The sequence below is a fragment of the Dreissena polymorpha genome, chromosome 12 (assembly GCF_020536995.1).
Source record: "Dreissena polymorpha isolate Duluth1 chromosome 12, UMN_Dpol_1.0, whole genome shotgun sequence".
Lineage (NCBI taxonomy): Eukaryota > Metazoa > Mollusca > Bivalvia > Myida > Dreissenidae > Dreissena > Dreissena polymorpha.
This window is the reverse complement of record NC_068366.1, coordinates 54074097-54098929: the sequence shown is the minus strand read 5'-3', so window position 1 is coordinate 54098929 and position 24833 is coordinate 54074097. Positions and strand designations below refer to the sequence as shown.

General features: G+C 36.6%; 2 protein-coding genes across 5 annotated transcripts in view; one reads left to right on the top strand and one right to left on the bottom strand.

Annotated features, from left to right (window-relative positions):
• LOC127852786 (mitogen-activated protein kinase kinase kinase 7-interacting protein 3 homolog) overlaps positions 1–21962 on the top strand; it is a 45392-nt gene extending 23430 nt beyond the window's left edge. For 3 of the 4 annotated variants that reach the window (XM_052386755.1, XM_052386756.1, XM_052386757.1), the window contains exons 7-8: positions 12435–12638; positions 16367–21962. In XM_052386755.1, the coding sequence (XP_052242715.1) occupies positions 12435–12638; positions 16367–16416 (254 nt within the window). In that variant the 3' untranslated portion in view covers positions 16417–21962. The remainder of the gene's footprint in view (positions 1–12434; positions 12639–16366) is intronic. The other variant, XM_052386758.1, reaches the window with a different exon arrangement.
• An 807-nt stretch (positions 21963–22769) lies between these two features.
• Positions 22770–24499, bottom strand: LOC127852792 (ficolin-1-like). Its single transcript, XM_052386774.1, has one exon. The coding sequence runs from the start codon at positions 24329–24331 to the stop codon at positions 23135–23137; it is 1197 nt and encodes a 398-aa protein (XP_052242734.1). The 5' UTR covers positions 24332–24499; the 3' UTR covers positions 22770–23134.
• Between the last annotated feature and the right edge of the window lie 334 nt (positions 24500–24833).

Below are 24833 nucleotides of genomic sequence, written 5' to 3'. Positions count from 1 at the left end.
GAGGATATGTCTAAAACTTTCACAGTGTGATTACCTTCCTAAGGAAAGGTACATTGACTGGAATGTGTTTTGGGAGAATTATGGCTCAGTGTGTGTTTTTCAACTATAGATGCATATACCCCTGAAGGCGGAAGCTTGTATTTTTAACTTCTCTTTATCTACTGGGTGATTTCTTTCAAACTTCCACAGTTGAATGACCTTAATGTGTTGATTCTTGTAAAGAAAGGAATTTTACCAGAATTGTGGTTCTTTTTGTTGAGGTCACTGGGGTCAAGGTCTGTTTTTTTAGCTCATGTGAGTACAAAGTGCCCACCGTAATTACTCTATGTTTTCGGACACTCTTAAGTTTTTGGACACCCCTTATTTTAGCAATAATATTTATTTTTCATGACTCTTAATTTTCGGACACACGAGTTTTCGTCCATAATTAATGTCTGTAAGTTTTCGGACAGTATATTTTACAGCGCTATTTTACCAAATTTCGGTCCTGTTTTCAATATTTAATGACACTTGGATCATGGGGTTTTACAACCAGATAAACATCATAAAACATGGCAGATGCATGCCTGAGGGCAACAGACCATAACATTTGTGTAATTGGGTAAATAACCTTGTAAACAGGTATTAAACAATTGTTTCGCCCGATAGCATAAGCGTTATGACAATTACTAGGGGTAGAGCCAATTAACAGTTCAATTATCTACCGCAATGACATTCTCCTAGCAGAGTGGTCGTTAGTGCCTCAACATGAATATAATGAACTGCAGTGTAAGAGAGTGCCGCAATGGTACTACCCCTTCTCAGTAAAATAACTGTGACAAATACTAAACGCTTCAAAGTGTGATGCACCCTAATGCAAGTTTTACGAACAATGAAAGGTGTTAGACAAAAATTATCAGAAATGAACAAACAAAGAATTCATAGTTTGCTTTTTTATTGCGTTAATTACAGGTTCATACTAGCGAGTATCGGTACATCACATGCCCATCTTTGAACTCGTTGGTCGGTGAAAATACAACCTTGTAGTAACTTTCTGTCAAATATATTAAGCATTTAAAATGCAGTGCAAACATATATACCTGTAATTTATACTATAGGGCATGGTATTTTACAAGCGCATGCTATTACCGGCAGTCGTTGATACAATTGAGGCTATTTTCGGACACTTGAACTTTCGACTTAAGTTTTCGGACACCTGTATTTTGGGAATATTTGTCGTATCTAAGTTTTCGGACACGAATTTTTATATCCCCCACTATAGTAGTGGGGGACATATTGTTTTTGCCCTGTCTGTCTGTCTGTTGGTCTGTTTGCGCCAACTTTAACATTTTGCAATAACTTTTGCTATATTGAAGATAGCAACTTCATATTTGGCATGCATGTGTATCTTATGAAGCTGCACATTTTGAGTGGTGAAAGGTCAAGGTCATCCTTCAAGGTCAGACGTCAAATATATGTGGCCAAAATTGCTCATTTTATGAATACTTTTGCAATATTGAAGGAAGCAACTTGATATTTGGCATGCATGTGTATCTTATGGAGCTGCACATTTTGAGTGTTGAAAGGTCAAGGTCATCCTTCAAGGTCAGAGGTCAAATATATGTGGCCCAAATCGCTTATTTTATGAATACTTTTGCAATATTGAAGATAGCAACTTGATATTTGGCATGCATGTGTATCTTATGGAGCTGCACATTTTGAGTGTTGAAAGGTCAAGGTCATGGTCATCCTTCAAGGTCAGAGGTCAAATATATGTGGCCCAAATCGCTTATTTTATGAATACTTTTGCAATATTGAAGATAGCAACTTGATATTTGGCATGCATGTGTATCTCATGGAGCTGCACATTTTGAGTGGTGAAAGGTCAAGGTCATCCTTCAAGGTCAAGTATATGGGTCAAAATTGCGCATGTAATGTCACAATATTGAAGCTAGCAATTTTATATTTGAAATGCATGTGTATCTCAAGGAGCTGCACATTTTGAGTGGTGAAGGGTCAATGTCAAGGTCATCCTACGAGGTCAACATCATATACGGGGACATTGTGTTTCTCAAACACATCTTGTTATTATTATTTTTAAGTGTCCGAAAACAAAGAGTAATTATGGTAATGTGAGTTTTTGTGATCATGCTATGGCCATCATCCATTGTTGAGTGGTGTACATTGTTAATTTTTAGCTGGTTGCCAATCTTTAGTCCACATTTTTCATCTTATCTTGATAAAGCTTGGGCAGAATGTTTATATGAACATTATCTGAGCCAACAGGGTTCGACACTAAGGCACGTCCGACAGACATTGTCTAGTAAGATCGGTGGTCGGGCTAGTAAAACTGCGGGCTAGCTTGTCCGACTGGTCATACATAAATTAAAAAAAATCTATACTGATTCATATAAATATAAATAACTGCTGTAAAAACCTTTTCTTTTAATGTGTAAAATTACTCTTGTATCCGTTATTTACATTAAAACAAAACTAGTATATTTAAATAAACGCGGAGCATTCACATGATTCAGTGCTATTTTAGACGCAAAGGAGAGCTTCCTGCAGAAATTGCTTGTTTCAATTGGTCAAGTTGTCATAAATATAATGATTTTCTGCAGTGTCGTTAAACTGTAGAGCATGATTTTACGACTTCTATCGAAAATCGGTATCGTCAATGTAAACATTTTTGCGTAGCATACAAGATAATGTAATTTAAAGAATGGCTTTGTTCAAGTTTGGATTTTTGTCAGACAAATCAGTTAATAAAAAAGAATCTGACGCTTAACTGACACGAAACGTAAATATGAAGAAACACGAAAACGTCAATTTTATCCTAGATGGAAAATTGAGTCAGTTCCCATGGCTTGAATTTGACGAAGAAAAGCAAAAAAAAGGGTTATTTTATTGTTTTACTCTATGCATACAAAAATCTGGTGTTCACTGATTATTTACTGATAAATCCTGATTAAACAGTTACATGACACAATTGTGTTCATTTGCTATGTCATTTATGGTCTAGTAGACATCAGGTTCGGGCTAGTACATTTTATTAGGAGCTGGTCCGACGGTCTTGCTGTAAAAAAAGTTAATGCCGAACCCTGGCAAAGTTCATATCTGGGTTAGGTGCGTTCAAAGCAAGGTCGTAGTTTAAATCTTAGAAAAATCTTATAACCACTTTACTGGACACATTTTAGTCTTGATTAAACTTGTTCAGAATGTTTATTTCTACAATGTCTAGTCCCAGTTGGAATCTGGTTAAAAAACTAGTTGAATCAAGTTGAATCGTAATTAAAAGCCCTATTACCATTCTAGATGACACATTAATGACTCAACTTTGTTGAAACTTCATCAGAGTGTTTATCTTGATATTTTCTCCGCTAAGGTAAGATCTGGGTCACTTGCATCCAATTACTAGGTCATCAGGTGGAATCTTTGAAAACCCTTAAAAACCCTTGTCACCACTATTGAGACCACAATAATGACTAAATATTGATGAAACTTGGTCTGAATGTCGATCTTAACATGTACATATAGACGGATCAAATTGGCGTTGAACCCCAAAAAAATTGATACAAAAGGTTTCTCAATGGATTCTGGTACCATTAGGCATGCTAAATAACATACTAAAAATCTAGTATAAACTGACATCCGGAAAAAGGTAATTTTCAAGATGGCGTCCAAGATGGCCGCCAAGAGCGTAAAATCGCTATATCTCAATTACTATTTAACCTAGGAAGGTGGTTTTGGTGTCTAACCCTAGGTTTTAGGGGTCAAGGAATTCAAAGAAAGCAATTAAATTACCAGCAGTTAATTATTTATTCACAAATCCAAGATGGCGTCCCAATAGGGCTGCCAATTTACTCAAACGGTTATAAGTAAAAAATATAATGGTAAATGTAAATTTTGTACACTGGAAATATAATATAAAAAATAGTATAATATACAATATGCCTTTTTAGATGACATTTTCATACAGTATACACTTAGTCACTGTTCATCCTCATCATCTGACTCCTCTGGAAGGAACTTGTTATGTGGATTGTCACATTCTTCAAGTTGGCACGGTCCACAGACAGTAGTACATGGCAGTCCATATCTTCTACATGAGCAGCGGAGGGTCTTGCAGGCAGTAGAGCAGTTACAGTGAATGACCTGCAAGAGACTGTCTGGAGCAGCATTCATTCTTGACATCAGTGGGACGAACCGATTATCTAGTAGCTTCCACCCCCACTTCATGGCATCCATACCCTCCTCCATTCCCATCCAAACCATGATCTGGTAGTACACTCTGCGACAGTGAAGTTTGGTAGCAGATTCAGTTGGAGGCAGACGTTCCGGGGTTACAAACGACGAAGAAGAGACAACCTTCTTGCTGAAGATGTTATATCGCATTGTCTCAAGAGAATCTGCGTGCTTGCCACCAAAGAGGAAAGACATCACTTGGCACCCAAGGTCTTCGATAATCTGTGTGGTCTGGTTTGGGATGGTGAAAGCATTGGCACAAGACTGAAGGACAGGGTCTCCTTTTACAAGCTTCTGGAAAGCACTCTTTTTGCCAACACCGAAAATCCGAGAAGTCGTGTCGCAACCAGTCATGGCATGGATGAACAGCAACTGAGAACACAGGTCATGTCCGAGGATGTCTTTTAGACGGTTGATGTCATACACTTTAAAACTTCCATCAGGTTTGGTTCTGTCTGATTTGAAATAAAGAGCCATAGTGTCTCCCTGTGCATAGTAAAGGAGCAAGACAAGGAGATCTGTATCTTCTCCAATCAGCGTAGTGGTGTGTAGACGAGATGCCTCCACTGCTGCCTTTACTATGTCTACATCAGCATCTCCGAGTGCATTGACCACAGTGCAATCCCTTTCTCTCAGTTCATCACTTATCATCTGGATCAGTCTCTGTTTATTGACATCTCTTGACAGGAACTCCTCCTTCTTGCCTGTGAACTCTGTTGCGGCTGTGAAGCCGACAATGGGATGAATATTTTGTCCTCTTCTCTCATGTGTGTTGTCTTTAATGGATGGCCCTTCATCATAGCCATCAAAGACAACGGTCGTAGCTGAACCATAATGTCGGATGGTAAAGTCAGCATATGACTGCGCTATGTCACCATAGCTTTCTCCATTTTTCCATGGTATTCGGTGCACACATCCTTGAGAAGGCCTGTTCTTGGTCCTCATCCTTTGGCCTTCCAGATTTCCTCCGCTTTGGATCAGGCTGAGTCAAAAACTGCAGGGGTACATCACGACCACACCTGAAATGGCTGCTGCAAACGTTATGATACACACAGTCTGCAGCGTGAAGATCACCATGATAGTATTCAATTCTACCTTTCACTTTGAAAGACCACTCGTCGCAACGGCTTTCACAGCATTGCAATATTGTCTTTGCAAAGATATCAGTTTTCACATGACTATAGTCGGCACTTCCTTTCTGAACATTAGTGCCACAGAAAAGACAGTCGGTTTGGCTATTGAATGGACCTTCAGACACCCTAACACTCCTTTTCGTAGTAGTGGTACTGGATTCACCGCCCTGTTTCCTCTTTAAATGAAGATCAATTTCAACACTGTTTGTGTACAATTTGCGACATTTTGTATGCACTATACAGCCTGCGGTCACAGCAAGGGTGTCACCTCTCCGAACACTAGCTTCATTGATCCCATCAGCACCCTTTTGGCGAATCTTGACTACATCACCTCCATCTTCCACTCTGCAAATGGGACAGATCTGGTCACTGTGGGATGCACTCATCTTGTACCTGGAAAAAGAAAAAAAGAAATTAATACACGTACGATTAATTAGTGTCCTTATAAAATAACCTGTATATCAAAAGTAGAACATTAAGACCCCAAAATTTGAACAAAACTTCAAAAGACTTTTACGTAACATGATATAATTTCTCAGTTAAAAGAAAATTTAATATACCAACTTACCCATTTATATGTATAAATCACAAAAAATATCCAATGTTGAATAAAGATTAGAAGCACTTTATTTTGAAGAAAATGTATGCTTTATAAAATAGAAATACAAGGATTAACTTTGCAATCGAATTAATTTTAATAGAAATCAATAATAACATAATATCAACTACAGCAAAGCATGATAGTTAAATGCACATACAATCACTCACGCTTATCTAGAGGTATATCCTCTCTACCTACTCTATACTCTCTATGCTCTCTACTGTCTGTCTGTCTGTCTTTCTCTCTCTCTGCTATGCATTCACACACACTAAACTATCACATCAAAATCACCTTTCTAGGTTGAATAGTAATTGAGATATGGCGCAGTGGCAAATGTTTAGTTTAGTTCTTGTATGGAAAATGAGTCAATGTCTATAACACTATTTTTTATATTATATTTCCAGTGTACAAAATTTACATTTACCATTATATTTTTTACTTATAACCGTTTGAGTAAATTGGCAGCCCTATTGGGACGCCATCTTGGATTTGTGAATAAATAATTAACTGCTGGTAATTTAATTGCTTTCTTTGAATTCCTTGACCCCTAAAACCTAGGGTTAGACACCAAAACCACCTTCCTAGGTTGAATAGTAATTGAGATATAGCGATTTTACGCTCTTGGCGGCCATCTTGGACGCCATCTTGAAAATTACCTTTTTCCGGATGTCAGATTCTACTAGATTTTTAGTATGTTATTTAGCATGCCTAAAGGTACCAAAAACAATTGAGAAACCTTTTGTATCAATTTTTTTGGGGTTTGAGGGATTTTTTTCATATATTGACCCGTCTAATAGGCCTAGTTTGAATCTGGGGCATGTGCATTTATAAATAAGCTCATTATGTCAAGTCTTCAAAAAGCCTTGTAACATATCTAGTAATAAATTTAGCTTACGTAACATGTGAAACCACTCTCATTTATGTTTAATATATGATTGAAGCAGTTACCCATTTTACTGCAATCTTTATACCCCCACAAACGAAGTTTTGGGGTGTAAATAGGAGTAAACTTGTCTGTCGGTCTGTCGGTCGGTCTGTATTAAGTGTCCGCTCTCTAATTCAAGTAGTTTTCATCCGATCTTCACCAAACTTGGTCAGAAGTTGTAATTACATGATGTCTAGGCCAAGTTCGAACATGGGCCTTGCCGGGCCAAAAACTAGGTAACGGCTTCACTTAGTGCGTTTTAAACATTCAGCATGTTGTCCGCTCTCTGTTTCAAGTAGTTTTCATCCGATCTTCACCAAACTTGGTCAGAAGCTGTAATTACATGATGTCTAGGCCAAGTTCGAACATGGGCCTTGCCGGGTCAAAAACTAGGTCACGGGGTCACTTAGTGCGTTTTAAACATTCAGCATGTTGTCAGCTCTCTAGTTCAAGTAGTTTTCATCCGATCTTCACCAAACTTGGTCAGAAGTTGTATCTAGATGATCTTAAGGACAAGTTCGAACATGGGCCTTGCCGGGTCAAAAACTAGGTCACAGGGTCACTTAGTGCGTTTTAAACATTCATCATGTTGTCCGCTCTCTAGTTCAAGTAGTTTTCATTCGATCTTCACCAAACTTGGTCAGAAGTTGTATCTAGATGATCTAAAGGACAAGTTTGAACATGGGCCTTGCCGGATCAAAAACTAGGTCATGGGGTCACTAAGTGCGTTTTAAACATTGAGCATGGTGTCTGCTCTCTATTTCAAGTAGTTTTAATCCGATCTTCACCACACTTGGTCAGAAGTTGTAACTAGATGATGTGTAGGTCAAGTTTGAACATGGGCCATGCCGGGTCAAAAACTAGTTCACGGGGTCACTAAGTGTGTTTTAAACCTCACTATGTTGTCCGCTCTCTATTTCAAGTAGTTTTTATCCAATCTTAACCAAAATTGGTCAGAAGTTGTATCTTGATAATGTCTAGGGCAAGTTTGAATATGGTCATGACGGGTCAAAAACATGGTCACGGGGTCACTTGGTGCGTTTTAAACATCACAATGTTGTCCGCTCTCTAATTCAAGTAGTTTTCATCCAATCTTCACCAAACATGGTCAGAAGTTGTATCTAGATGATGTCTAGGTCAAGTTTGAATATGGGTCATGCTGGGTCAAAAACTAGGACGGTCACAGGGTATCTTAGTGCGTTTTAAACCACACCATGTTGTCCGCTCTCTAATTCAAGTAGTTTTCATCCAATCCTCACCAAACTTGGTCACAAGTTTTATCTAAATGATCTTTAGGACAAGTTTGAACATGGACCATTCCGGGCCTAAAACTAGGTCACGGGGTCACTTAGTGCGTTTTTTAGCTCATCTATTTTTTGAAGAAAAAAAAATGAGCAATTGTCATCACCTTGGCGTCAGCGTCCGGTTAGGTTTTGTGTTTAGGTACACTTTTCTCATAAAGTATCAATGCTATTGCATTCAAACTTGGTACACTTTCTTACTATCATGAGGGGACTGGGCAGGCAAAGTAAGATTACTCTGGCGTGCATTTTGACAGAATTATGTGCCCTTTTTATACTTAGAAAATTGAAAATTTTGGTTAAGTTTTGTGTTTAGTCCATTTTATTCCTTAAGTATAAAAGCTATTGCTTTCATACTTGCAACACTTACTAACTATCATAAGGGGACTGTGCAGGCAAAGTTATGTAACTCTGACTGGCATTTTGACAGAATTATGTGCCCTTTTTATACTTAGAAAATTGAAAATTTGGTTAAGTTTTGTGTTTAGGTCCACTTTTTTCCCAAAGTATCGAAGCCATTGCTTTCATACTTGCAACACTTACTAACTATCGTAAGAGGACTGTGCAGGCAAAGTTATGTAACTCTGACTGGCATTTTGACAGAATTATGTGCCCTTTTTATACTTAGAAAATTTGGTTAAGTTTTGTGTTTAGGTCCACATTTTTCCTAAAGTATCAAAGCCATTGCTTTCATACTTGCAACACTTACTAACTATCGTAAGGGGACTGTGCAGGCAAAGTTATGTAATTCTGACTGGCATTTTGACAGAATTATGTGCCCTTTTTATACTGAGAAAATTGAAAATGTTGGTAAAGTTGTGTGTTTAGGTCCACTTTTTTCCTAAAGTATCAAAGCCATTGCTTTCATACTTGCAACACTTATTAACTATCGTAAGGGGACTGTGCAGGCAAAGTTATGTAACTCTGACTGGCCTGTTGACGGAATTATGGGCCCTTTATACTTGAAAATTTGGTTAAGTTTTGTGTTTTGGTCCACTTTACCCCTAAAGAATCATAGATATTGCTTTCATACTTGGAACACTCGCAAACTATCAAGGGGACATTTAAGGACAAGCTGTATAACTCTGGTTGTCATTTTTACCGAATTATTGCCCTTTTTTGACTTAGTAACTTTGAATATATGGTTTCATTTTGTGTTTAGATTCGCTTTACTTCTAAAGTATCAAGGCTATTGCTTTTAAACTTTAAATGCTTTCATGCTATCATGAGGGTACTGTACCTGGCAAATTGAATTTTACCTTGACCTTTGAATGACCTTGACTCTCAAGGTCAAATTATTAAATTTTGCTAATAAAAGCACCCCCCCCCCGAATCCCCCCTCAATCCCCCCCCCCCATTTTTTTATATAATTAAAGATCATCTAATAAATGACCACCACACCCTCACACTTTACCCCCCCCCCCCCCACCCCCACCCCAAAAATATAATGTTTATGCCCCCGGTAGGGTGGCATATAGCAGTTGAACTATCCGTCATAATGTCAGTCAGTCTGTCTGTCAGTCGGAAAAAAACTTGGCCATAACTTTTTCACTTTTTAAGATAGCAACCTGATATGTGGCATGCATGTGTATCTCATGGAGCTGCACATTTTGAGTGGTGAAAGGTCAAGGTCATCCTTCAAGGTCAAATGTCAAATTTATGGTGTTTGTCTGTCCGAAAACGTAACATTTGCCATAACTTTTTCAATATTGAAGAAAGCAACTTGATACCCATGCATGTGTATCTCATGGAGCTGAACATTTTGAGTGGTGAAAGGTGAAGGTGAAGGTCATCCTTTAAGGTCAAATGTCAAATATATGGTGTCTGTCCGTCCGAAAACTTTAACATTGGCCATAACTTTTTTAATATTGAAGATAGCAACTTGATATTTGGCATGCATGTGTATCTCATGAAGCTACACATTTTGACTGGTGGAAGTTCAAGGTCAAGGTCATCCTTCAAGGTAAAAAAAATAAATAAATTCAAAGCGGCGTTCTCATGAAGCTGCACATTTAGAGTGGTGGAAGTTCAAGGTCATCCTTCAAGGTCAAGGTCATCCTTCAAGGTCAAAGGTCAAAAAACAAATAACAAATTTCAAAGCGGCATTATCATGAAGCTGCACATTTTGAGTGGTGGAAGTTCAAGGTCACGGTCATCCTTCAAGGTCAGAGGTCAAAAAAAAATCAAAGCGGCGTTATCATGAAGCTGCACATTTTGAGTGGTGTAGGGTCAAGGTCATCCTTCAAGGTCAAGGTCATCCTTCAAGGTCAAATGTCAAACAAAATTTAAAAAATCAAAGCGGCGTTTTCATGAAGCAGCACATTTTGAGTGGTGGAAGTTCAAGGTCAAGGTCATCCTTCAAGGTCAAATTATTAACCAGGTTTGCCGAAGGAAAAAACTGGTTAATAGATTGGCGAATGCGGGCGGGCTGGCTGGCTGGCGGGCGGGCGGAACAAGCTTGTCCGGGCCATAACTATGTCGTTCATTGTCAGATTTTAAAATCATTTGGCACATTTGTTCACCATCATTGGACGGTGTGTCGCGCGAAATAATTACGTCGATATATTTGAGTTCAAAGGTCAAAAATGGCCATAAATGAGCTTGTCCTGGCCATAACTATGTCATTCATTGTGAGATTTTAAAATCATTTGGCACATTTGTTCATGGGACGGTGTGTCGCACGAAAGAATCAGGTCAATATCTCCAATGTCAAGGTCGCCACGACTAAAAATAGATTTTTTTTTAAAACAAACTTACAAAGGGGGTTAATTTTGTTTGTTCATTTCAAAAGTTCAGTTTGAATTTTCTCCCTTTATCAGATTTTTTTTCACAATGAAAACCTGGTTTTGTGACAATTTTGTCCCTTGTTTTTTTTTTAATTTCAAAGCGGCGTTCTCATGAAGCTGCACATTTTGAGTGCTGGAAGGTCATAGCAAGGTCAAAGGTAAAATTTTTTTTTTTAATTTAAGCGGCGTTCTCATGAAGCTGTACATTTTGAGTGGTGGAAGTTCAAGGTCAAGGTCATTCGTCAAGGTCATCCTTCAAGGTCAAAGGTCAAAAAATAAATAATTTCAAAGTGGTGTTATCATGAAGCTGCACATTTTGAGTGGTGGAAGTTCAAGTTATCCTTCAAGGTCAAGGTCATCCTTCAAGGTCCAAGGTCAAAAAATTAATATTTCGGCGCGGCCTTCTCATAAAGCTGCACATTTTGAGTGGTGGAAGGTCAAGGTCATCCTTCAAGGTCAAAGGTAAATTATTATTTTTTTAATTCAAAGCAGGGCAATAGGGGGCATTGTGTTTCTGACAAACACATCTCTTGTTTTTTTCAAACATGGTTAAAAACACATATATTTATTTTTATTATTTTATTTTTGAATTACCGTCCAACCATCCCACCCAAGAATCCCCCCCCCCTAAAAAATATTTTGTTTTTGCATTTTTTTGGGGCATTTTTGGAAGATTATGAAATAAATGACCACACCCCCACACTATACACCCCTCTCCACTCCACCCCTCCATCCTTTGTGACTTTGTGATTGAAATTGAGATAGGTCCCTTCACCTTTAAAAAGAAAAATAGATGAGCGGTCTGCACCCGCAAGGCGGTGCTCTTGTCAGCATGGTGGCCGCTCTCTTATTCAAGTAGTTTACATCCAATCTTCACCAAACTTGGTCAGAAGTTTTATGGAGCTGATCTTAAGGCCAAGTTAGAACATGGGCCTTTCTGGGTCAAAAACTAGGTCAAGGGGTCACTTAGTGTGTTTTAAAAACTGAGCATGGTGTTCGCTGTTTTTTGTGAAGACGACATGCAAAATATTATATGTCAATGCAGCATGTGGGGGTATTCGTCACATCTGTGACAAAGCTCTAGTTTTCATGATAGTACAGTTTACTTTTACTGGTCATTATTATTAGAGGTTCGATAGTTTTAATGCCCTTCTTCGTAGAAGGCTGCATAAAGCAGACCTATTATACTTCTATGGGAAATTACCTGTCTCAGAAATAACTTTGCCACTTCTATATTATTCTCTATTGGCAATGTTATTGACATTGAGCTCAACATGTGACCAACAAATATCTTGTAATGAAGAAAACATTTAGCCAAATATACCCATAATTTTTAAGCCAAATGTGTTAGTTTGAATTCATTAGCTTAAGAATTCAAATAATATTTTCCAATTACAATCTACTGAAAAGCTGTATGCATGTTGCATGTATAAATGTACACACACAGACTGGTTTATCTTACAGTGCCTCCCCCCCTCCCTCCCCGTCTTTCAGTCGTGCCTCCCAGTCCCCAGGCACAGGCCCCAGTCACCTCCGGGGACCTGGACGCGGACGGAGAGCAGTGGAGCTGCTCAGCCTGCACCTTCCTCAACTACCCGGCGCTCAACAAGTGTGAGGTGTGCGAGATGCCCCGGATGTCCCCCCTGATGAGCCCACGTGGCGGGGAAGGTAGTCTCAGACTCCTTGATGTTGGCCCTCATGTTCATACTGACCAGTGTTACTGTCACCACTAACACGTGTGATGTTTTCACAGACGATGCTTTGGGTGCATTTTCAGTCATGAGTGGACAATGAAAGAAACTTATGTAAATCTTTAGAAATGGAGACATTAATGGCAGATTTATTTTATGCTGTAGGTGCTCAACTAATATGATTATTAACTTAATTTTGAAACAGACATCAGTTGTTTTTTTAATTGTCCTTGGCTATAGCAGGCTTTAATGGATTGGGCAAAATAATGTCTCTCTACAACGATACGTACATCCAAAACATGTATTTTAGATAATATTCAGGTGCTTTTATGTTTGTTTCTTTCATTGTCCATGGCTACATTAATTGCTTATTTCTATTTGGAATTTGCTCATTCTGTCATTGTAACTTTTTTCAAATAAGTTCATAAAGTTTTTCTCAGTATTGTTCAAGACATTTTCATTATCATCTTAAATAAAGATAATGAAAATTACTACCGGTAATTCATGCATAATACATGATTAACTGGTTTAAGCAATTTATCCATATGTTATTGTTAAATAAGCATGATTCTAATCCAGGGCTATAGATAACAAGCGTATTTGCGTTATTACGCAATTAAAATAACCAAAAACATAATTAAATTCAAAATAAAGAGTAAAAAAACGCGAATACAAATTAAATAATGTAATTCCCATAAAAAAACTTGCATCACGAAACGCAATTCTTACAAACAACGGGGGTATTTTTTAGACTGGTTATTTTCGGTACAAAAATGTATCGGATAGTTTATTTGCCGTCCCATAAAGAAAAGAAGGCAGTTTTTCCAGCGGTTATCAATCTTTGGGGTATTATTGTAATTATTCGTAGACCAGTCTGATTTCTACTTTCATTTTCAAGGTATTCAACTCAAAATGTCCCGAAAACGTGGTGCATCGCTTTGAACAGCCTTAACTTCATCAATTGTGCAGCGATTTTCACGAACTGGGTCATGAACTTTGATAAGAAATTCATTAATTGTTTGTTGTTATGTATAGGTACCTTTTTGAATTCTATTTTTATAATTAATAAAGTAACCCTAGTAGATTTTTATTATTAGCTCATCTATTTATTTTTTTTAAATTATGAGCTATTGTCATCACCTTGGCGTCTGCGTCAGTGTCGGCGTCCGGTTAAGTTTTTCGTCTAGGTCCATTTTATTCCTTAAGTATCAAAGCTATTGCTTTCATACTTGCAACACTTACTAACTATCATAAGGGGACTGTGCAGGCAAAGTTATGTAACTCTGACTGGCATTTTGACAGAATTATGTGCCCTTTTTATACTTAGAAAATTGAAAATTTTGGTTTAGTTTTGTGTTTAGGTGCCCTTTTTATACTTAGAAAATTGAAAATTTTGGTTAAGTTTTGTGTTTAGGTCCACTTTACCCCTAAAGTATCATAGATATTGCTTTCATACTTGGAACACTCACAAACTATCATAAGGGGACAGTAAAGGACAAGTTGCATAACTCTGGTTGTCATTTTTATGGAATTATGGCCCTTTTTGACTTAGTTACTTTGAATATATGGTTAAATTTTGTGTTTAGATCCACTTTACTTCTAAAGTATCAAGGCTATTGCTTTCAAACTTCAAATACTTTCATGATATCATGAGGGTACTGTACCTGGCAAATTGAATTTTACCTTGACCTTTGAATGACCATGACTCTCAAGGTCAAATTATTAAATTTTGCTAAAATTGTCATAACTTCTTTATATATGATTAGATTTGATTGATACTTTGACAAAACAACTCTTACCTGACATACCACAATAGACTCCACCCAAACCATCCCCCAACCCCCCTCCCCCCTTCCACCCCGAATCCCCCCCCCTGAAAAAAAGTGTTTTTTTCTCTTAAAGATCATCTAATAAATGACCACCACACCCTAACACTATACCCCCCCCCAAAAAAAAATAAATAAATATTTTTTTTAAACATGGTTAAAAAAAAACAATATTTTTTTGTATTATTTTATTTTGAAAGAAAATGTAATAAATGACCACATCCCCACACTATACAGCCCCCCCCCCTCTTCTCCACCCCTCCTTCCTTTGTGATTGAAATCGAGACAGGTCCCTTCACCTTTAAAAAGAAAGATAGATGAGCGGTCTGCACCTGCAAGGCGGTGCTCTTGTATTATATACATGTATGTCATTTCCTAAATTACCCCATTGAGTTAAAAAGAACTGGGGGTGAAAAACCCGATTAAGCTCAAAAGTAGGGGGTGAACAATTTTGCTAAAACTATTGAATTTACAAAAACCCTATTGTTGTCAAAAACAGGGGGTGAATTACCCAATATACCCCAAAAGTTATCTATAGCCCTGCTAATCTTTTCTGTAATTACTAAAAACATTTAATGCATTATATATTTTATCATCTTAACTGCTGCTAGTAACAAGTAAAGGTATGTTGTAGGAATCTGTATATGATATTTTTGTACTTACAATATTTTCTTATAGCTATAATTTATTATTTTTTAACTACTGTCATTTTTTTAAATGAAAGGACATTCTATTTTTACAAAGTTGTTAACCATGTTTAAGATATAGGCCTACTCCCTACTGTTCTGTGGTGTATATTGTGTCTTAATATTTTAACCTTCAAAACATTAAAGATAGGACATTGTTACATGAACACTTATTGCAGCATTACAATATTACTATTATATCCATATTCAAAGACGTAGGACATATCGCTTTGCTTCTTATTGGTCTGTAAGATGGTAAGTCTTTAGACATTTTTTCGATTTCGTATAATATCTATGGAACAGTTTGAAGTTAATATTCCACATTGATTTACTTGTTACTTGGGATAGAAGGGAGACAACAAGAGTGCCTCTCGACCAACTGGTCTTGGGCTCATATCAAAGTTGGGTTCTATATTGTGTACATGCAGTATTAAAAGGATCTCTTCACACTTACAATATAACTTAGGACTTGACTTTCAGTCATGGGGCTGCATACATATTGACAAACATTTCTTGTTGAAACTGTGCCTAATGCATACACTGAACTTGTTTCATGTTAACTTTTACTTTAGAGTAAAACGTGAGTCAGACGGGTTTTGTCCAGGCCTTGTACCCATCCTGTTACCCTCTTGTGACCATTTCTTGCATGCTATTTCGTCAGTATCTTATAATATGTAAACACAATTGATCATGTTTGTGTCAGACATTCAAAGCAGGTATTCAATGTGTTCAATATATAGATGGAATCTTGTACCGTTGTAGAATTACAAAAAATAGTTTGTGTTCTTCATTGTGATGCTTGTTTGAAACACAACATTACCGTTAGTGTTTTACATTATACTATATGTCTGTTGTATGCAACATTTTTATTTGTTACACGCTTCTTATCTCAATGCTAGGATATAATATGAATTTTATTATTAAGGACACACATATAGTTTATATTATTTTTCAACAAAGTTAAAAACAAGGCACACTTGTCATCCTTTTTATATACATATTCACTTGTGCTTAAAATGTATCTTTTTTCTAGATGATGGTAAGTACTGCTTTATGGTCAGTACCTGCTTCATTTTTTATGTTTTATTTTGCTTTAACTTGCTTGCGGGCGAGCAGTTTATTTCAAACTCCATTCTGTTGTTCATATTTGTGTTGTACTTTGGTGTAAAGCATGCATTTCTGTTTGATTGTAGATGTCCCTGACTCGTACTCGGCACCTGCCACTAGCCCGTCTGCTACCTGATCTAGGAGAGGAGTCAAGATGACATGCTATGCTCTTAATTTTATCTCCATTTTGGAAACCAGTCTTTCAATCCTCCTTTTGGTGAACGAGTCTTGGTCAAGGAAAGTAATCAAAGCGTTATGTATTACATGACTCTGTAAACATCGAAACACAGGGTTATATTGGTCTTTTTTTGTTCAGTAAATAGGTTTGTTCAACCCATATCCAAGATAAAAGGAACATGCTCTAGTTAAACATAAGTTATTGGCCAGCTTTAATGTACAAAAAGTGCTTTTTAATAAATCTAAAACATTTTCATTTACTCTATTTTCATAAGAGCTGTATGAAATAAATTTTAGACATTAACAACTTTTTAGCTCACCTGAGCACAACGTGCTCATGGTGAGCTTTTGTGATCGCCTTTTGTCCGTAGTGCGTCGTCAACATTTTGCCTTGTGAACACTCCAGAGGCCACATTTATTGTCCAATCTTCATGAAACTTGGCAAAAGTAGGTCAAAATGTTTGTCTAAATGATATGTTGTTTGAGTTCAAAAATGGTTCCGGTCCGTTGAAAAACATGGCCGCCAGGGGGCGGGGCAGTATTCCTTATATGGCTATAGAGAAACCTTGTGAACACTCTAGAAGTCACAATTTTTTCCAAATCATCATGAAACTTGGTCAAAACACTGGTTTCATTGATATCTCGGACGAGTTCGAAAATGGTCCAGATCCGTGAAAAAACATGGCCGCCAGAGGGCGGGGCAGTTTTCTCTATATGTATATAGTGTAAACATGTGAACACTCTAGAAGTCACATTTTTGGTCCAATCTTCATGAAATTTGGTCAGAACATGTGTTTTCTGGATATAACGGTTGAGTTCAAAAATGGTCCAGATCGGTGGAAAAACATGGCCGCCAGGGGGTGGGGCAGTTTTCTCTATATGTATATAGAAAAATAACCTGTACATACTTTCTAATAGTTAACTCTCTTGTATAAACCTGGGACTTCTTTCATAAAATGTGGTGTACATAAAGACAGTAGTTTGCATTCAATTTAATGAACCTTGTCATAAAATAACTGTACATGTACTAATGCACCATAGAGCCTTATCTTTGATCTTTACTGATAAGCCAAATTAACCTACTGGTGTATTTAGCAGACTACTGTGCTATGAAACTGTTTCCATTGCAACCTTGTTATTTGGCATTTTCTAAATTAGAAGGACTCTTTTGATTGAAATAACTTTTATAAATTCTTCTAATTTTTTACATTTGAGTCACTGGAGTTTTCCACTCTCCATAAATTGTGTTCTTTAGATTAAGTTAGACTTATTTTATAAACTTAATTTTTGAAGCAACTACTAGACTAACAGTAACTAATATTTATATCAGTTTTTTTGACAGATTGTGAACTTCTTTTTACATTAATTAAGGTATTTGCTGTATTTGTTCCTTTTTAACGATGCATAGATTCTTTAGACTAAAGTTAGTTACTAGTATTTCCATTAAAGCTGCTTTGGTTTTCACTTATAGATTAATTCTTTGAGTGTATTCAGGCGTATCTTATCGGACGCCTTTAGTTCATTGAATGACAACCAGTAAGTGTGTTAGAAATAAGCGTTCTTTAATTAGACTCAATAAATATTTCCGTATTACATAAGTGCTCACAAAGTTACATAACTCGTAACCGTCCCATGACCGGTTCACTTGCGTAAGCGAACGAGACCGCACTACCACAGTTTTTGTTGAAACTTTGTCAGAAAATTTGTCCCAATAATATATTGGACAAGTTCAAAAATGGTTCCAGTCTGTTGAAAAACATTTCCGTCATGGGGCCATTTGTTGTTCATTCTTCATGAAATTTGGTTAGAAAATTTGTTCTATTGATATCTTGGGCTGCAAAGAAAAGGTCATTTCTTTTTATCTCAGGTGAGCAACTTTGGGCCTTCAAGGCCCTCTTGTTTTGTTTGTTTTAAGTAAAATGACTTCAAATTGTTATCATATTGTTTAACAAATAAGAGGTTTCTGTGGTTTGGTTTATTTGGAAAATTATTTTAGCATTGTTGAAATAATAAGTAAGATTTATTTAAACAGCCTTGGTTACAGACATTATTTTCTGCCATTGCCTTTTGGAGTAAAAAAATAATTATGTAACATAAATCATACAAAAAGTTAGTGATACTTGTGGCAATATTATTGACAATACAAAATCGAAATGTTACCTTGCTGTATGTGATTATGGTAGTTTACAGATTTCATTTCTGCAGCTTTGTTGGTATTGTTGTGAGATCCTATGAGTGACCACCTGGTGAAACCAACTTAGTGTGATATTGCTGGTTAACAACCTGTGGTGAACTGTATCCTCTACATTATTTCCCTATACTTGCATGTCTGTGAAATGCACACTAGAGATTGTTAATTTTTGTGCTCACAAAGTGTATATCACATATTATGTTGACGGTGATATTATGCTGCTAGTTTTCTGGGGTGTGTGATTTTAGGTTTACCTCAGAGCTACTGAAAAGTCATTACTTAAAAAAAACTGGTGCCGGTAGCTACCTATGAATTTTATATAAAAAGTATGTATTGGGGAAACAGTTGACCAATTCTCATAACTGCTCACCTTAATGTGCAGGATTACTTGCAAACATGGATGTGTTGAATGTCATGAAAAGTAAGGTATGCGTATTGGTTGTGTGCATGATTTAACTTTAGAGGTTTGCATTAAGGATTTATATAGGAACTCTGTAAACTAAGTTATTCACTAGTTGTTAGCAAAGTTCATGCATTGTGACTTGTCTGTTTTCCGATACATAGGCCGTCTGATTTTACACATTTTTATTTATTGATATGTTTGTGCATATTTACTTTTATAAATTCTTAGTTTTATTTGCACTTCTAATTTTCAAGCAAGTCATTATCAACATTGCGTATTAATTGGATTATGTTGTTTTAAAATAAAAACAAAAAACTGATAATAGGAATAACTGTTTTATACAAGGAGAATTTTTAGATTCAAAACTATAATTTTAAAACCAATCTGGTTCAATAATGGTTAAGCATTTCTCAATTTCTGTTAATACTTTATGTTTATCCTTTTGTTTTTCTTAAAAGCGTCTGCTTCTCTAAAACATACAGAAAATAACACTTTCTAACCAATATAATAATTTGCAGGTTAAGTTAAGTTCCTAAGATATTGTGTGCATTTGTGTTGGCAGATACCCTTATATGTTTTAATGTGTTAAATTTTCATACAATTGGTAAATTTTAAAAAGCTGTGTTAAAAATGTTTGAGTTGCATTGATATTTTGGTGTTCTCAATTCAAGACATCCTGCCATTATATGCATTTATGATTGTCAGTGTTGGTATTACTTTGGGGTGGGACCAAAATTTATATTTTCGTAAGTTGGGTTATAATTATATATTTCTTTTATTAAATTATTCTGGATGCATTGCCCTTAAGCTTGTTGCAGATTATGTGGGGAACATTTCAGTATTTTATGGCACTAAATAAGGTGACATTGAACCATTTATTCAGATCATAAAAAAAGGAAAACGAGGGTTATTTACTTCTGACAGGACTTGTTTACTTATTAGTAATAATTCTTCTTTTGTGTTTGGTCTCATCCTAAATTTCTTTACCAGAAGGAAATGCATACTGCTAATATTATGTAAATAATAAACAACTACTGATTGTTACTGATGTCCGTCCTCTTCTAATTTCTGTGAAAGTGTTGATTTCCTTGTTGAAACACAATAGTTCTGGAATATGAAATTGTATGAAAGAAAGTCTGCCAGTAGCTTGGTGCGTATATGGAGACTGTTACATATACAATAGCTTGGTGCATATATGGAGACTGTTACATATACAATAGCTTGGTGCGTATATGGAGACTGTTACATATACAATAGCTTGGTGTGTATATGGAGACTGTTATTAATGAGCAAACCATGATGTGTATTTGGGAAATGTTAAGAAATCTTAATAGCATGAATACTTGTTCATATTGTTTTAAGTAATAATTTATTGTTTGTTAATGTATAGACTATTTTATGTATATTGCAAACACTGTTTTATTGTCATTTATTGTTTGTTCATGGTGATGACTGTTGATATGTATAGTGGTGTAATCCAGCCCCCCACTTGGGGAAGAAGTATTATTTCTTCTTTGAAGAATTTCATCTGTTGTTACTGAATGCTACAGAATGCATATATACATGTTAACCAGTTGCTAGCAAGGCATTACAAGCAAGATTATCAGTGCACAATATGCTCTGCGTTCTTTCACATGCAAATCAGTGTCAAATGCTTTGAATACAAATTTTCAATCACTTTAACCAGATATGGTTTAAATGATTCATAAATACTCGGATGAATGTTATATTTTATAGATCTGTCCAGCAATTGGGACAGCAAGTTAAATTTACTGTTCTTATTTTAGCTCACCTGAGCACAATGCACTCATGGTGAGCTTTTGTGTTTGCCTTTTGTCTGTAGTGAGTCGACAAGATTTGCCTTGTTAACACTCTAGAGGCCATATTTATTGGTTGGTTGAAAAACATGGTGGCCAGGGGGCGGGGCATTTTTCCTTAAATGGCTATAGTAAAACCTTGTTAACACTCTAGAGGCCACATTTATTTTCTGATCTTCATGAAACTGGGTCAGAAGATTTGTCCCCATGATATCTTGGATGAGTTTGAAAATGGTTTCGGTTGTTTTAGAATCATGGCCACCAGGGGGCGGGGAAGTTTTCCTAATATCATGGCTATATATTGCTCGAGTAACACATTATTAACACTCTAAAGGCCACATTCATTGTCCAATCATCATTAAACTTGGTCAGACAATTTGTCACAATGATATCTTGGATGAGTTAGAAGATGGTTCCGTTTGGTGCGAAAAACATGGCCGCCAAGGAGGCGTGGCATTTTTCCTTATATTGCTATAGTAAAACATTGTTAACACTCTAGAAGCCATAATTATTGTCCGATCATTATGAAACATTGTCAGAAGATTTGTTCCAATGATATCTTGGGACAAGTTCTAAAATGGTTCCAGATGCTTGAAAAATATGGCCACCAGGGGGCTGGGCATTTTTACTGATATGGCTTCATGAAACTTTGTCAGAATATTTGTTTAAATGATATCTTGGATGTGTATGAAAATGGTTTTGGTCTGTATAAAAACGTGGCTTCCAGGGTGTTCACTAGTCATGAAAGTTGGTAAGAACATTTTGTTCTTATGACATCTTGGGCTGCACAGAACAGGTCAGTTCCTTTGAATCTCAGGTGAGCTACGTTGGGCCTTTCAGGCCCTCTTGTTCACAATTTAGTTTTGTAAATTACAAAAAAAACGAGATTGTGTCAGTAAAGATCACTGTGAGGAGATACAAGTTTGTTGTGCAAGTGTCACTGAGCCTGCGGATGTATAGACCAGCTTGCTGTTTACGGACAATATGCATATTGCCATATTAGTGTATATATTACTTGTTTTCCCTGCAAAATGTACAGAATTTTGTTATATCAATAAAATTCAAAAATCAGAGAATACAATTCTATAATAACGTGTTTGAGTTGTTGTTTTTGTATTTCTGACCCCTTCCATTCAGTGGTGTTGCTGCGAAGCTGTTAAATAGTTTTTACTGGCCACGCTAAGTATAAACTTTCTGAGGAAATAACAATTGCAAATACATTGTATTCTCATAATATTATAAACGTTCTTCGGACGATTATAAAATGATAAGTCGTCAAACAGAACGTGAATGCATTAATACTTGAGCTCTATTATGCACCAAATATTCTACTAGCACATTTGTTGATGCAGCGTAATGATTATCTTGTAAAGGCTCATATTTAACGGAACTGCTACTGATATACAATTGACAATTGTGAATATTTCATAATATGTAAGGTCCATACCTGAACCACTTATTAGAAATGTAGAATAATTGTTCCATTGTCCTTTGGAAAAGTTCTGGAAAATGTTTGCGTGCGACAAATTAATGTCTTCCACTGATCATGAATCACTAGTCTCTATGGTCATTGGTAACCACATAACTGTAACAAGCAGTTCAGTAAGAAGTATGGCCCTTTTTATTAACAACACTTGTAATTCTACTTGCCCAGTGTTAGCAGTGAATCTACTTGCTCCACAATAACTTCAGGGATTTCATTGAAACATAAAATACCTATTTACACCTTAATTATTTTGTTGATTTATAAATATAAAAAAACATTTGCTTCTAACTAATTTATGTATTTTATTAAAAGAAACTAACAACTCTCTGGCAGCTACAGACGAGATATCAGTTGTTATCCCAAATAGCACAACTAGATAATAGCTCAGCACGAACACGTTTCAAACGAAGACAAATTTAGATATATACATTTTATTGTCAGTAGCCACTTTAATTTCAACGGATATGTTGTTGGGAGAAAGAGAGTATAATCTAGTAAGGCTTACAAAAGATGTACACGACGCAATGTGTCCATAATCATTGCAATAGGAGCGCGTACGAAATATGATTGAGTTTCGAAACATTAAATTTGTTCAGCAATCCATCCTGTGAAATTGTGTTATTTACTTGATACGCATTTAGAGGCTCCCTTGAGGTTTTTCTTTAATACCGCAAACATTATATCTTAATAAATGTATGTACATTTCTATAACTAATATATATGCACCATGTTACCCTGTTGTGAACCATATAAAGCGTTGAAATGTTTTACAATCCGATGTCAGCGAAACTTCATTTCAACCCACTTCAATGAGTACTTGGGTCCTTTCCACGCATCCCATACTATGCCCCTGTACGCCTCCAAGGTCTCTACCTTGTATTCGCCGTTCAGGTGACTCCTGAGACACTCGTCGAACCACCAGGCGCCCTGCCAGTAGTGAGCACAGCTGCCACTGGACCCGTCATTGTCCCGGTCCTTGGTGCTGAACCCGTGATCATTGTGGTACTTCAAAGAATTTCCAGCTGAACCGTTAAAACCGTCAATCCGAATGGCATAACTGTAGAATTCTGGAAGCACTTCGAAAAATGAATACTTTGCGAAGGCTTTGTTTCCTTCGAAATCTTCCATGTCAACGCGGAGCTCACGGGGTCGGTTGCTAGTTAACTGGTAAAGATGTTCGTTACCAAGCCAGAACTCTCCCGTCACGTCACCAAAGCCTCTCTTATACGATTCCCAGTCACGGAAGAAGTTGAGCGAGCCATCCATTCTTCTTTGTATCACCGTCCAGCCACCGCCGTCCGTGGTCATATCACAACACACGTTAAGATGCGTTATGTTCTGATAGTTAACGTTAATAGTTATTACACCGCTTTTTGAAGCATTTCTGCATGGAGAAGGATTTTCTTCTGCGGTAGTTGATTCAGTCACACCTGTTTTAGTAATTGCATTTTCGCAATTGGCAGCATTTACTGCTTGCAACTGATGCACCGTGGAAGCTAGTTTTGCATTTGTTATCCCACATGCTTCAACATGGTCTTTATATGTCTTTCGAACTGCATACATTTCTCTTTCTATAAGTTTAAGTTTTTCCCATATAACCTGGTGTTCATCATGTAGATCTTTATCCGCACTGGTTTTGTTGGAGACAATATCTATTGTGTAAATATCATCTCTCGTAATGGAATCTTGTGCAAAATGATATTTGACAATTTCTATTAATTTGTTTATACGGTCAGCAAGTTGTTCAATGACTTCATTATTTCTGGTTCTATCGAACTTCATGGTCTTGTCTTGCTCCACGAGGTGGTTTTTCACGTCATCCACCTTGAAATCGAGCTCATCTATTTTCAGTCCGATGTCCAGCAGCTGCTTTTTCAGAGGGTTACCCTTTCCACCTTGATTGCACCTTATCATGGTAACACTAAATAACAAAATTGTCCAATTCATTAGGTCGTACATATTGGAAGTCATACACATAACGTTTGTGTTCGAAATTTAGTTATATGTTTTCTTTCTATAATTTCCAGAATTATCCATTTTGCTGGTTGATGCTGTCATGTTGAGTTCTCATTGGCAATTAAGAATTCTGTATGTACACAAACCGGAAAATCCCTCTTATTAACCATTGAGAACCGAGCCATACTAAATTATGGTAAACTACGCATTTACGACAGAACGTGAGCATTTCAATACAAGTTATTCTGCCTGACAAAATGTCACTTCAGATTTCTGCGTACAGGCATCCAACAACTATAAAAGCCGACTTTATTCATGTAATTGCACGGCGCATATCTGGTTTTTACCTAACTTATATGATATTATTTGTCTATAATACAAACCCGTAGCAAGGGGAGTGCCTTGAGTGTGTTCGCACCCAACATTTTTTGACGAGTATGCTCCACATACAAAACTGTCCACAATGTTTTAATTATGTCAAACTTGACACAAGGAAATATGTCCTACTCTTAAACATAAGTTA

Coding starts and splice junctions, on each gene's coding strand:
- LOC127852792 (XM_052386774.1), bottom strand. CDS start 24,331: ATGTGTATGACTTCCAATATGTACGACCTAATGAATTGGACAATTTTG.